Source organism: Nymphaea colorata, chromosome 7 (genome assembly GCF_008831285.2).
Source record: "Nymphaea colorata isolate Beijing-Zhang1983 chromosome 7, ASM883128v2, whole genome shotgun sequence".
Lineage (NCBI taxonomy): Eukaryota > Viridiplantae > Streptophyta > Magnoliopsida > Nymphaeales > Nymphaeaceae > Nymphaea > Nymphaea colorata.
In genome coordinates this window covers 12,830,629-12,843,378 of record NC_045144.1, presented here as the reverse complement: position 1 = coordinate 12,843,378, position 12,750 = coordinate 12,830,629, and the positions used below count along the sequence as shown (strand labels likewise).

At 38.9% G+C, this 12,750-nt stretch overlaps 1 protein-coding gene across 4 annotated transcripts in view; it reads right to left on the bottom strand.

The window, feature by feature from the left end:
- LOC116257973 (DNA polymerase kappa) overlaps window positions 1-12,750 on the bottom strand; it is a 97,176-nt gene that overhangs the window by 50,067 nt on the left and 34,359 nt on the right. For all 4 annotated transcript variants that reach the window (XM_031635009.2, XM_031635011.2, XM_031635012.2 and 1 more), the window contains exon 9: window positions 4,705-4,833. In XM_031635009.2, coding sequence (XP_031490869.1) covers window positions 4,705-4,833 — 129 coding nt within the window. The remainder of the gene's footprint in view (window positions 1-4,704; window positions 4,834-12,750) is intronic.

Sequence of the window (12,750 nt, the reverse complement as noted above, 5' to 3'; positions counted from 1 at the left end):
TCCGCGCATGTGGGACACTAGGTCTGAGTGTTGAACCGACTCTGATACCACTGTAACAACACGACCCACTCCTGGGCTCGGGCCCCTAGTTCGGTGGATCCCAACCCACCCTCTAGCAGTTTCTTAGCTTAGTCAGTCATTTCTTTTTACTTTTATTACTATACATAAAAAAAGGAAGGGACAGGGAGAAGAAAAAAGAATGAAAAATATTTTGAACTTACATAAGAAAGGATGCGGTTGGGGTGCATGTTGAAGCTGAACCAGCACCAGCATCGTGTTGACACGGGTACGGCCCCTTTTGAAGAGCCCGTGTGACATAGCCTAGCAATTTCAATGCCAAGGAAATATTTCAACTTGCCAAAGTCGAACTCAAGAGCCAACAGTTCCTTTAACTTTGTTAATTCATCTTCATCATTACCTTGCTCTTTTCTTTACAAAGAGAGTGTGATCTCCACTCCCTTGATGATATCCATGTTGTCTCATTACAAGTCTAAGTCGTTCAAACCACGCCCTAGAAGATTGTTTGAGCCCATACAAAGCTTTCTTCAACCTGCAGCATTTTTCAGGTTCCTCAAATCCAGGAGGCGTGCACATATAAACTTCTTCTTCGAGGTTTCCATTTAGAAATGCGTTCTTAACATCAAGTTGGTACATCTTCCATTCATTTATTACTATTAAGAAGACAATAACTCTGACAGTCTTCATCTTTGCAACAGTAGCAAATGTTTCCAAGTAGTCAATCCCATATTTCTGACTAAGCCCTTTGGCAACCAAACGAGCTTTCTACCTTTCCACACTTCTATCTGGCTTATATTTAACATTGTAGACCCACTTGGATCCTACCAGATGAGCTACTTCAGGGATGTTAACCACCTCCCACGTTCTCTTTTTATTGAATGCTTCTATTTTTTCTTGCATCGCATGAGTCCACTTGAGATTGCTTTGAGCTTCAGTAACAGTCCTGTGAATCACAGCTATAGAAAGAAACCATATAAAACATTTATAGTTCTTGCTCAGTTTAGGATATGATATGAAATTACCAATAGGGTGTTGAGTACATGACATGATACCCTTTGTAACGCTCGCTGGTGTGGCGGGTCGGGTCGAGTTAGGGTCCAAACCCGGACCCGACCCCCACTCGCGTAAGGGCCCGACGCGAGGCCCTTCTCCCTCGCCTTTCCCTTCCTTCTTCGTCGTCGTCTCCTGGTGGTCTCCCGTGGCAGCGCAGAGGGAGGAGAGTGGCGGTCGGGTGGTGGTGGCTGGAACGGCGACGGCGACGGAGGTGGCAGCGGCGGCGGCGGCGGCTTGGTAAACCCTCTCTCTCTCGTGCGATTTTTTCTTTCTCTGCCACTCATGCCCTTTTTTTTTTTTGTTTTTCTCTCTGCCGCACGTCCCCTCTTCTTCTCTCTCACCACTTTCTTTCCCCTCTTTCCGCTGGTTCTCTACCGCTCGACCCTCCTCTCACTCACCCGCACTCCCCCACCTGCTCTTTCTCTCTCTTCTCACCCCACGGCCGTTTTCCCCCTTGACCGAACCCCTCCTCTCTCTGTCTCTCCTCTCTGTCAGCGTCCCTTTTCTCTGGTTTGTTTCGGTTTTTTTTCTCCCACTACTACCGTGGGTTAGCAACAGATTTTCTGTTGAACCTTTTTGGACGTGTGTTGACTCTTTCCATGGCGTTTTGGGGTTGGATTGCGGTTTAGGGACGTTTTTCCCCTCTCACCGGCTATTAGGGCGTGTAGTGAGCAGCGACAGCAAGCAATCTCGAGCATTGGCACTTGATCGGACGTGTGAAGTGGTTGCTAGAAGGGTTGTAGCAGTTTGGACGCTTGTTTTGGGGTGAGCAATACCTAATCAAGCTCAAAGTAATGAATATTATCTTCTAAAGCATGTATAATTATTGTTCGAGCATGCTAGAGCTTAGAATTGATTATTTTGGGACGCATGTTAGTGATTTTGTTTTTGGGGGAAACTTAGGATTTGCGTTGGAAAGTGATGATTCATGTATTTAATGATCGTTCAAGCATGATGGATTAATTTTCGAAGCTTTATGGAAACATGGTAGAGATTGTGGGGTTGTGGGGAAGTTTTAGAACCGTCTTAGGGAGTGTAGCGCAGACTTCGATGAACGGGTGTATCATGAAGTTAATTAGGGATATATGCGTATTGGGACGTGACTTGCGGTTGATGTCTTACTTAAAGAACGCCATTGAGGAAGGAATTAGTGATGGTTTGTTTGATGGTTGAAGGCTTTGATATTTCGAGGCAACGTCAAGACGTAAAGGAGGAGGCCTATTGGAGTGCTTGTTGGTCGACGCTACCTGTCGACACCCTCTTGAGGCGACGACACGTGCCTCAAGGATTTTATTTTTTGTATCTGTTCGTTTCTGTTTGAATGGTGTAGGTATCTAGTAGAAACCTTATTCTTGTTTATGTTTACAGGTGCACCGGGCTCATCCCGTCGACCTTTAGTTCGAAGCTTGAGGCATTTTGAAGAATTTGGTAAGCACGCCACAGGTATGGCAACTTTCCAGGCAAATTCCTGCCTGGGGCAATTGTGTGATTGGGTGCTCCTAGGATCAAGGGATCCTAGGATTATGATGTTAATTGATTGATTGTTTTGTGATTGAGTATGTGTATGTTGCTTACATGATATGAATGGGTTAGAAAGATTATTAGTCATTCGTTTTAAAAATGTTACGCATTGGCATGTGCATGCTAGAATTGATATCTGTTTAGGACAGATGAGGCGGGGTATCGAGTCGAGTGTCTCCTCGACCCCAATTGTGCATTAGAAAGCATCATAGAATGATAACTGCATAGGACAGCTACGAGCCAACCGCAGATCGAGACTACTCTCTGTGGATTGGCTATGTTTTTCAAAGAGGTGATTGACGTGATTGATGTGATGATTGATATGAATGTGTATGTCGTTGCATATGCATTGCCATGGACAATGATGCAAATGGATGTTTTGGAGGGTAATTGTACCTGTAAGGTATGACGGCTAGCAATGACTGTTACTGTATGTATAGACCTCATGTGGAGGTAATCGGAGGTGTGGGTGCACTCGTGAAGTGTACTAACCTCGTGTGCTAGCCAGTCATCTTGTGAATGTGTAACTATAATGATAAGAATGACTAACTAAGAGATGAGAGGCCAGTGGGATGTGGCTATGTGTTTGGGAGACGTCCCCCTTGATTGCCACTGGTCTCGCCTGTCAAAGCGCAGGCGGTGCAAGGCCCCAGGGTACTGTTGTGTGTTGTGCTTGGAGCGTTGGGCTCCTGCCTTCCCAACCTGGGTGTCCTAGGGAAGGCTGAGTATCTCATCTTGGACTTCACACATCCAGGGATGAGTGCTCTACCGCTGCAGCGGGTGAAATGGATCCATACTGTTATGGGCCACCACGGGGGTTGTCTCTCGGCTGTAGGCCGCCCGCGGTGTGCACGTGCCTGTGTTGCACCCACAGGAACTGTTAATGCACTAAAGTTAATGAAAATGCAATGTGTTTTACAGAATGCATGTGACTGACGTATATGTGATTGATATGAATGCAAGTATTATGTTTAAGCATGCTTCGCATGTGACTGATGTTGTGTTAGTGTGGCCATCAAGTGGCTTTTACGTGTTGTACTCCGACACGACATGACGATAGATGGGTTGATATTTGTTCTTTTATTTGAGCCTTACTTGAGAGGGTTTGGCATTTTCCTGGCTTGTTGCCATACTGCGAAGGCTGAGCCTTCAGTTGTTTTCTTTTTCAGGTTTTGGCGGACCCGGGGCAACAGGTTGAGCAGATGGCTTTACTCTCGTCCTACTGGGGTGGTTTTGGGATTGTCGTTTGTAGTGCCGGCGCGTCATGTTTTGGTTTTATTGATGTCTTCTTTTTGTTAGACATCAATGTTATTGATTTTGGGGCATTTTGGTCATGCACATAGATGTGAATTTGTATGAAACAAAATGGTTATATCAATGAAAGTTCGCCCCGTTGTTTTGTATTGCTTGGCTCATCGTCTTTTTGAATTGTTGGGTAGTCACACCTCGATGCTTTATGTTTAAAAAAAAAAAAAATAGTTTGAGGGTTAAAAAGGTCGGGGTGTGACACCCTTTCTGGGAGCAATGGGTAACTCTTCATTTCCAGCTTCTGTCTGACCACCTTCGAGCGACAAAACAAGAGCTAAATTTTATATTGTAGAAGGTATTGTTAGTACAGGAGATCAATTTTATGCTTTAGAATGTACTGTTAGGTCAAGAAATAATATGCTTTGCTGTTTTAGAAGGTACTGTTAGGAGTTAGGATAGGACACAAATTGTGAATAAATAATTGTTTTAGAAGGTATTATAAATATTTGCCTAACTCTTTTTATCATATTTGTGTGTGTGTGAGTATTTGATAGTTGGTCCTTGGAGCACTCAGGGACCCTCAACCTAAGAAAAAAATCACAGCATGTGCTTATACATGAAAAAAAATAATAATAATTTGATTGTCTACATTAACAATATTTTGTGCTTTAGAAGACATAGTAACTACATTAACGACAAATGCAAATTCGTCATACAAGTCCTGTTCATACACAAACTACACACATATGAACCAGAAATATGTCTTAGAATGCTTTAAAATATTTCTGCCATCATCCAAGAAATAGGGAAAACCTTTACCAACCGTAACACAACCTTATGCTGTTAGAAGGAAAGCTAAATTACCTAATTTTTGATAAATCATTGCTTCATCAGTTGTTGTAGAAAATGTCCGTTCAGTGCTAATGCTCTTCCGTGGCCTCCAGCTTGGTGTATTTGTTGCTCCAATGCCCAGTCCAACGGACAGAAAAAAATCTGCAGCAATCCAAATTCGAACCTTTCTCTCAGTTTCACATAGACTAGACAAATTATAACCTTAGGAACATACAGTTGCTCGACAATGATTTTTTCGTTATATATATGAATTTATTGAAAAAGTTGATTTTGCTATAATATGTTACGAATTTTATACTTGTTTTGATATAACATGCTCAAAAAATAAGATATTATTGTCATCATATAGCAGATAGAACAAATATAATAGCCAAAACTCACGGAAGACACAAACACCAGATAGAACAGACAATTCGAACATAACATAAACAAACACCAAACAGGACAGACAGAACAGACCATGGAAGACACAAACATCGGACAGAATATATAGATCAGACAGAACAGAAACATACGCCAGACAGAACAAACCAATGTTGTAAAACGCGTATCGTAAGTCGTATCGGTCGGGCTTTAAGATACGTGTATCGTAAAATATCGTAACCGTAACGTAAATTTTTTAAAAAATTATTAATAAATCAGAAAAAATTTAAAAAAATCGGAAAATTCATAAAAAATCAGAAAAAATTAAAAATCATAAATTCTTCATAGAAAACATGTTTGAGATAATAATAGACTTATTACTGCTATAAACTTACGCGTTCATCATTCATACACATCAAAAATCATAACAATATCATTCAACAAAGCATAAGTCATAAATTGATAAAACATTCAAGTGTTCAACAACCATAGATTCATAACCCTTAAGTCGTTCGATACATAAAAAATGAAAGCACTCTTGACTTGACTCTCATTCATGATTCATCATTCATAATCTTCATCATCTTCATCTTTATCTTCTTCTTCATCTTCATCGTCAAGAATTGGAAGATCCTCACCAACATATTCAGCACCAGCAGTAGCAGACTCTCCTTCATCAACAAAGCCTTCTGTTGTTTCAGCTTCAAGGTTGAAGCATTCAAGATCTTCATCATCAAATATTGTACATGGTTCTTCCTCAATCCACGGCTCTAGATCGTCAAAATTTTCCAAGCTGATAGGATCGAACTGAGATGTGTGCTTCCTTGCTAATGATTTTTCTAATTCTCTACGTTAAATAAGAGAAAACTTGTTAATATATAATTTCATATAAATATATTGTACAAAAAATGTAAACATTAATCTATATAATTTGGACTCCAAAAAAATGAGTGGCACATGGACTCCAAAAAAATGTTCTATACTTTTGAAATAACAAATCTCCTGCAGCTCTATAATTTGCAGCATTATCTATAATAAACTGTACAATGTTTGCAGGTCTAACTTCTTATACGACATTATCAAAAACATTGAACAAAATCTCGGTAGTCTTAAGAACATCAGATAAGTCAAGGGATTTCAAGCACATTGTACCTTTAGGGCAATAAACAAGAAAATTTATAAGTGTTCTTGACTTTGTATCAGTCTATCCATCTGACATAATGGAGCAACCTGTTTCCTTCCAACATAATTTCAACTCATCGCAATGTTCAGACACTTCTTTGACCGTATCCTGAACAATTTTTCCTTTCAACTAATGATATGATGACATTTTGAATCCGGGGCCTATAGAAGCAATTGCATCTGCCATGGCTTGGAATTGGAAAGAATTAGTTGCATTAAATGGAATACATGCATCATAAAACCATTTCCCTATCATCTTTTGTGCATGATATAGCATATCTTTAGATGTCATAGCAGCACGAATCTGCGGCTGACCACTTGGGCTAGTATATGAAGAGAGAAAACTCTTAATAGAACCAACACTAGACCTACCAGTATGAACTCTACCACTAGGTGGTCGCATACCACGCCTGGCCCTAATATCTGTTGTGCATCTTTCCTTCCTTCCCGTTATGCCAAATCGACCTCATTCATACATGATCCCTTTTCCTCTACGATCTCTACCTCTTGAGGTCTCCAAATCTGTTCTTAGACTGCTATCATCTTCATCATCACATTCATAAGCTTCTTCTTCTTCTTCTTCATCTTCCAAAGGGTCATTATAGCCTACATCTGCCTCTTCAATTTCTTTTTGTATCCTCTTTTGATGTAAAGCATGAAGCTAAACATTGCTGATGCACAAATGGAGGCAAAGGTTTGTTTGGTCCTCCAACACAATGAGACGCATCTTTGGAGGTCCCTGCCAAATGGTGTTTCATTCTACTAATCCCTCCTGAAAATGTATTCCCACAAAAGTTACATTTGAGTTTCAAGCAGTTATTCTCCTTCACCCTTTCGCAGCATTGCCATGTAAGATCCATATCTTCAAAAAAAAAAACGAAATCATATGGTAAACTTAATGAAAAACATTCAAAATCTTTCAATCTACGATTGTATACAGTAAAAATTATGAATATATGGTAAAGACATGAGGTAAATGAAGAAAACCCCTTTCCTCCCAACGAAAATCAACCACCCACGCACAAATCGACCCCTTAATCTTCGATTTTACGATGAAAATCAACTTTTTGATGGTGAAAATGGACGATCGCCCTCCTTGATGGCAGTATCCGAGCGTGACAAATGAAGAACAGAGGGTATTTTTCAAAAAGAAGTCGAATAAATAGGTCTCGGGCGGGTTACTGCGAAATCAGCCCGTATCGTACGATACAGGGCAATGTTGTAAAAAGCGTATCGTAAGCCGTATCGGTCTGGCTTTAAGATACGCTGTATCGTAAAATATCGTAACGTACCGTAACCATATCATTTTTTTTTTAATAAATAAGAAAAAATAGGTAAAAAATTCATAAAAAATCAGTAAAAAACAAGAATAATATGTTCTTCATAAAAAACACATAGATTTATAAGTCATAAGGTTCATAAGTCTATGAGATACCACATTAGAAAACAAGTTTTAGATGTTAAGTATTACATCATAAGATGATAATGAAATTGTGAAAATGTTCAATGTCAATACATATAAAATGAAAGCACTCTCGGCCCTCATTCATAACCTTCATCATATTCATTCTCATCCTCATCTCCATCTTCTTCTTCATTTTCATCTTCACGATTTAAAAAAACCTCTTTCCTCCCAACGAGAACCAGCCACCCACGCACAAATGCATGGTTTAATCGATGATTTCATTTTGAAAATCGATTATTTAACGATGGAAATCGATAATTTCCCTCCACGGCGGCACAATCTCTAGGTTAAAAATGAAGAAGGGCTGGGTTTTTATAAAAAAAAACTCGAAAAAGGGTGTTCCAGCCCCCATTTTTTTAAATCAGCCCATATCATACGATACGGGGCGTGTATCGATCGTATTTTGTAAAGATACGTATCGTATCGTACGTATCGGCCCCGTATCGTACAACACTGATACGAGGTGTATCGTGCGATACAGGAACGATACACCCCCTATTTACGATAGGGGGGTGTATCGTACCGTATTTTCAAAACGATACGGGCTCGTATCGTACGATACGTACAACACTAGAACAAACAAAACAAACATATGTAGAACAAACACTGAACAAGAGGAACGTAGTATTTTGTTCCTAAAATCATCAAATGGTGGACAAGGAACATCATTGTCCATGAGGACAGGACAGTAGTGTGATGGACAGGACGTCCTATCTGTCCTATCCCAATAGACAGCAATCAAATTACCTCTAAAGGTACAATGTTCTTGAAATCTCTTGATTTGTCTGATGTTCCTAAGACTGTTGAGATTATGTTCAATGTTTTTTATGATGTCGTACAAGAGGTTGGACCTACAAACATTGTACAGTTTATTGCAGATAATGCTGCAAATTATAGAGCTGCAAGGGATATGTTATTTCGCAAGTATAGAATATTTCATTGGAGTCTATGTGCCACTCATTGTGTTAATCTAATGGTTCAAGATCTTACTCAGATGTATGACATGAAATGAACTATTGGCCAATGCCAAGAGATTACAGAATTTATCTATAATCATGCATATGCATTGAGTTTGAGGAGAAAATTTACCAAGGGAGTTGAATTAATACGACCTGCACAAACTAGATTTGCCACAATGTATTGACTGTTCAGAGTATAGTGAAACAAAGAACTCCGTTGAGGCAAATGTTCTCTAGTGAAGAATGAACTGCATATCCACATGCTCATAAAAGAAAATCTTTTTTAGTTGTGGATATTATATTTAATAACAAATTTTGGGAATCATATGTGAAACTATGGAAGTTTTGTATTCTATTAGTTAAAGTCAAGTTAGCTGACAGCGAGGATAGGCATTCCATAGGATACTTATATGATGTTATGGATAAAGCAAAAGAGGTAATTCGAGGCAACTTGAAAGAGATGAAAAAATTATATATTCTCATATGGAAGATTATAGATAAACGGTGAACTAGATAACTTCATCAACCTCTTCATGCAGCAGCTTTCTACCTAAATCCTACAACTAGATTTTCTACTACATTTAAAAAGGACAGAGAAGCCACGCATGGTTTGTTAAATTATGTTGAAGTGTCAGTGACAGATTCTAAAGCACAAGAAGTTGTGGACAATGAGTTGGATCTATATGATAACTGTATAGAAGACATGAGAATAAGCACCACCATTCGAGCTAGGACAACCATGCATCTAGATAAATATATAGAAATTTTTAATTTACTTTACATTTGTTACCTTTGATTCTTTTTTGTTGTTTTACATGAGATTTGTTTTATTTTTATTTAGATTTGTGGTGGAATAGATTTGGGCATGATTGTCCAAACCTAAAAGTTTTTGCAATTAAAGTCCTCCGCCAGACATGCAAGTGCTAGTGGATATGAAAGGAATTGGAATGTTTTCTAACATATCTACGACATGATAACGAATAGGCTCGAAAATAAAAGGTTGAATGACCTTGTCTTTGTTCAATGTAATATGAGGTTGAAACAAAGGTAATATAGCTTAATATTTACATTTGTTTTATAACACACACACAGAGATTTTATATATATATATATATATAGTTATCTATTAACAAGTTTTCTCTTATTTAATATAGACAATTACAAAAAACATTAGTAAGAAAGCACACATCTCAGTTTGATCCTATCAACTTAGAAAACTTTGAAAATCTAGAAACAATGAATTAAGGAATAACCAACTACAATATTTGATGATGATGATCTTCAATGCTTCAACCTTGAAGCCGAAACAACAGAAATTGCTAATGAATGAGAGCATGCTGGATATATTGGTGAGGATCTTCAAATTCATAAAGATAAGGATGAAAATGAAGATGATGAAGATTATGAATGAAAGTCGAGAGTGCTTTCATTTATATGTATTGACATTGAACATTTTCACAATTTCATGATCATCTTAGATTCTTGTGATGTAATACATAACATTTAAAACTTGTTTTTTGATGTGTTATCTCATAGACTTATAGACCTTATGACTTATAAAACTATGGTTATGAAATTATGATATACGTCATGTTATGTTATGTTCCTTATTGTGCTTTCTAGATTGATATTGTTATAAATTTTGATGTTTATGAATGATGAACTATAACTTTATAGCAATAATAAGTCCATCATTTTGTAAAACATGTGTTTTATGAAGAATATATTATTCTTGATTTTACTGATTGTTTATGATTGTTTTTGGAAATGTTTCTATTTTGTATTATTAATTTTAAAAAAAATGATAAGTTACTCGTGTGCTGGTCGGTCATTTTGTGAATGTGTTCTCATAATGATAAGTTAATAAAGAATAATTGATGGGAGGTCAATGGGTTATGACATTATGTTTGGGATATGTCCGCCCTCACCATATAAAGAATAATTGATGGGAGGTCAATGGGTTATGACATTATGTTTGGGATATGTCCGCCCTCACCACTGGACTTGCCTACTCGGAGTGCAGAAGCAAGGCCCCAAGATATCATTGTAAGATGTGCTTGAAACGTTGGGCTCCGGTCCTCCCAACTTGGGAATCTTAGGGTAGCCTTAGCAACTCTCCTTGAAATTCACACATCCATGGATGATTGCTCTACCATTGCAGCATGAACAGATCTGTATCATTTCGAAACACCACAGAGGTTGTCTTCCGACTGTAGGTCGCCCATGGTGTGCTTATGCATGTGTCTACACCCACAGGAGCTATCAATTCACTGAATCTAATGTAAATGAAACAAATGTGAATAAAGTGAATATGCATGAAGTGAATGTGACTATTAAGTGTGTTAATTGTGGTCAGTGAGTGGTCCGTACATGTCGTGGTATATATGAGGGGCAACTATAACAAGTTGTGTGACTACATGCTCCTATCCTGATATGATAGTGTTATGTTTTTGTATATGTTATATCCCAGATTTGAGTCTATACCTTAGAGAGTTAGGGATTTATCTGGTTTGTTGTCATACTACGAAGGCTAAGCCTTTTATTGTTTACTTTTTCAGGTTTTGGTGGACCAAGACAGCAGGTTGATCAGATGCTCCGCTCACATCCTATTGAGGAGATTTTGGGTCTATTGTAATGCCAACGCGTCATCTTTTCGTCTCATTGATGTCTTGTTTTTGTTAAACATCAATGTTGTGGTTTTGGGGCATTTTTGTCATGTGTATCATTATGAAATATAAAATGATTTTGAATGAACTGAATTTGCTATTATAATGAAATGTTTGCCCCATTGTCATTTTGATGTGCATAGCTCCTTTTTAATCGTTGTGTCGTCACATCTCGACGTTTTACGTTTTAATAAAAAAAAAGTTATTTGAGGGTAAAAGTGTTGGGATATGACAGCTTTGGTATCAGAGCTATGGAGAAAACCTACTAGATGTGAGCTAAAGTCTATCTGTGAAGTTGTGTTGCGTAGGTACACGCTCCTCAATTGAGCTCTTATTGTAATTTTGGTTTTCACTGTGATATACAAGTATATGATAGATTGATGTTTTGATTATTGTGATGATACATCTTTGTAATTTGACTTGTAAGAGTTGTCATACACCGTATTAAGAATGAGGGTTCTTGCTTGTACAGATGGAGTACCAACATAAGAGTAAGAAGTGAGGTGGGCTGACTACTGAGCTACAAAGAGAGCGAAGTTCAGCCCATTCAAATGCGTATACCCCACTGGACGATAGTACGTAAGGACAACCGTTCGCTCAAACTATTGTAGGTGCCCAAACCCCACCAATGCGGATCCCACCGTGAATCAACAGACTATACTATTGACGATTTTGCAGACGCTGACCTTCCTAGTACAGTCGATGGTCAGTAACTAGAGGAGTCGTGCATCTCCTACAAGAGACACCACTGCACCGCCTAAGGAGAAGGTGACTTCGGTGCCATTTAAGCAGTTCATGTTGATGCAACCGCCTGTCTTTACTGGAGACAGTAGCTCAAACACGACAAAGGAATGGATTGAAGAGGTAGAGTGCATTTTGAGCTTCTCAAATATGAGATAATACAATCATAAAACAAATCATCATCATGTCGTGTCAGGGCATAGTCACATCATTTGCCAAGAAGGCCCCTCACATAGACTACGACATGTAAAGGCCACTCAATGGCCATAGTAACATGTTTTCAATTCACATGCAAGGCACGAATAAACATGTCATTTCATTCATATCATTCACATGCATATCAATCAGGAGCATTTCATTCATATACTTTTCATTCATATACTTCAGTGAATTGACTGTTCCTGTGGGTGCAAACACAGGCACGTGCACACCGCGGGTGGCCCATAGCCGAGAGACAACCCCCGTGGTGGCCCAGAACAGTATGGATCCATTCACCCTCTGCAGCGGTAGAGCACTCATCCATGGATGTGTGAATTCCAATGAGAGATAGTCAGCCTTCCCTAGGACACCCCGGTTGGGAAGGCGGGAGCCCAACGCTCCAAGCACATCACACAACAGTACCCTGGGGCCTTGCACCGCCTGCACTCCGAACAGGCGAGACCAATGGCGAAAGCGAGACGTC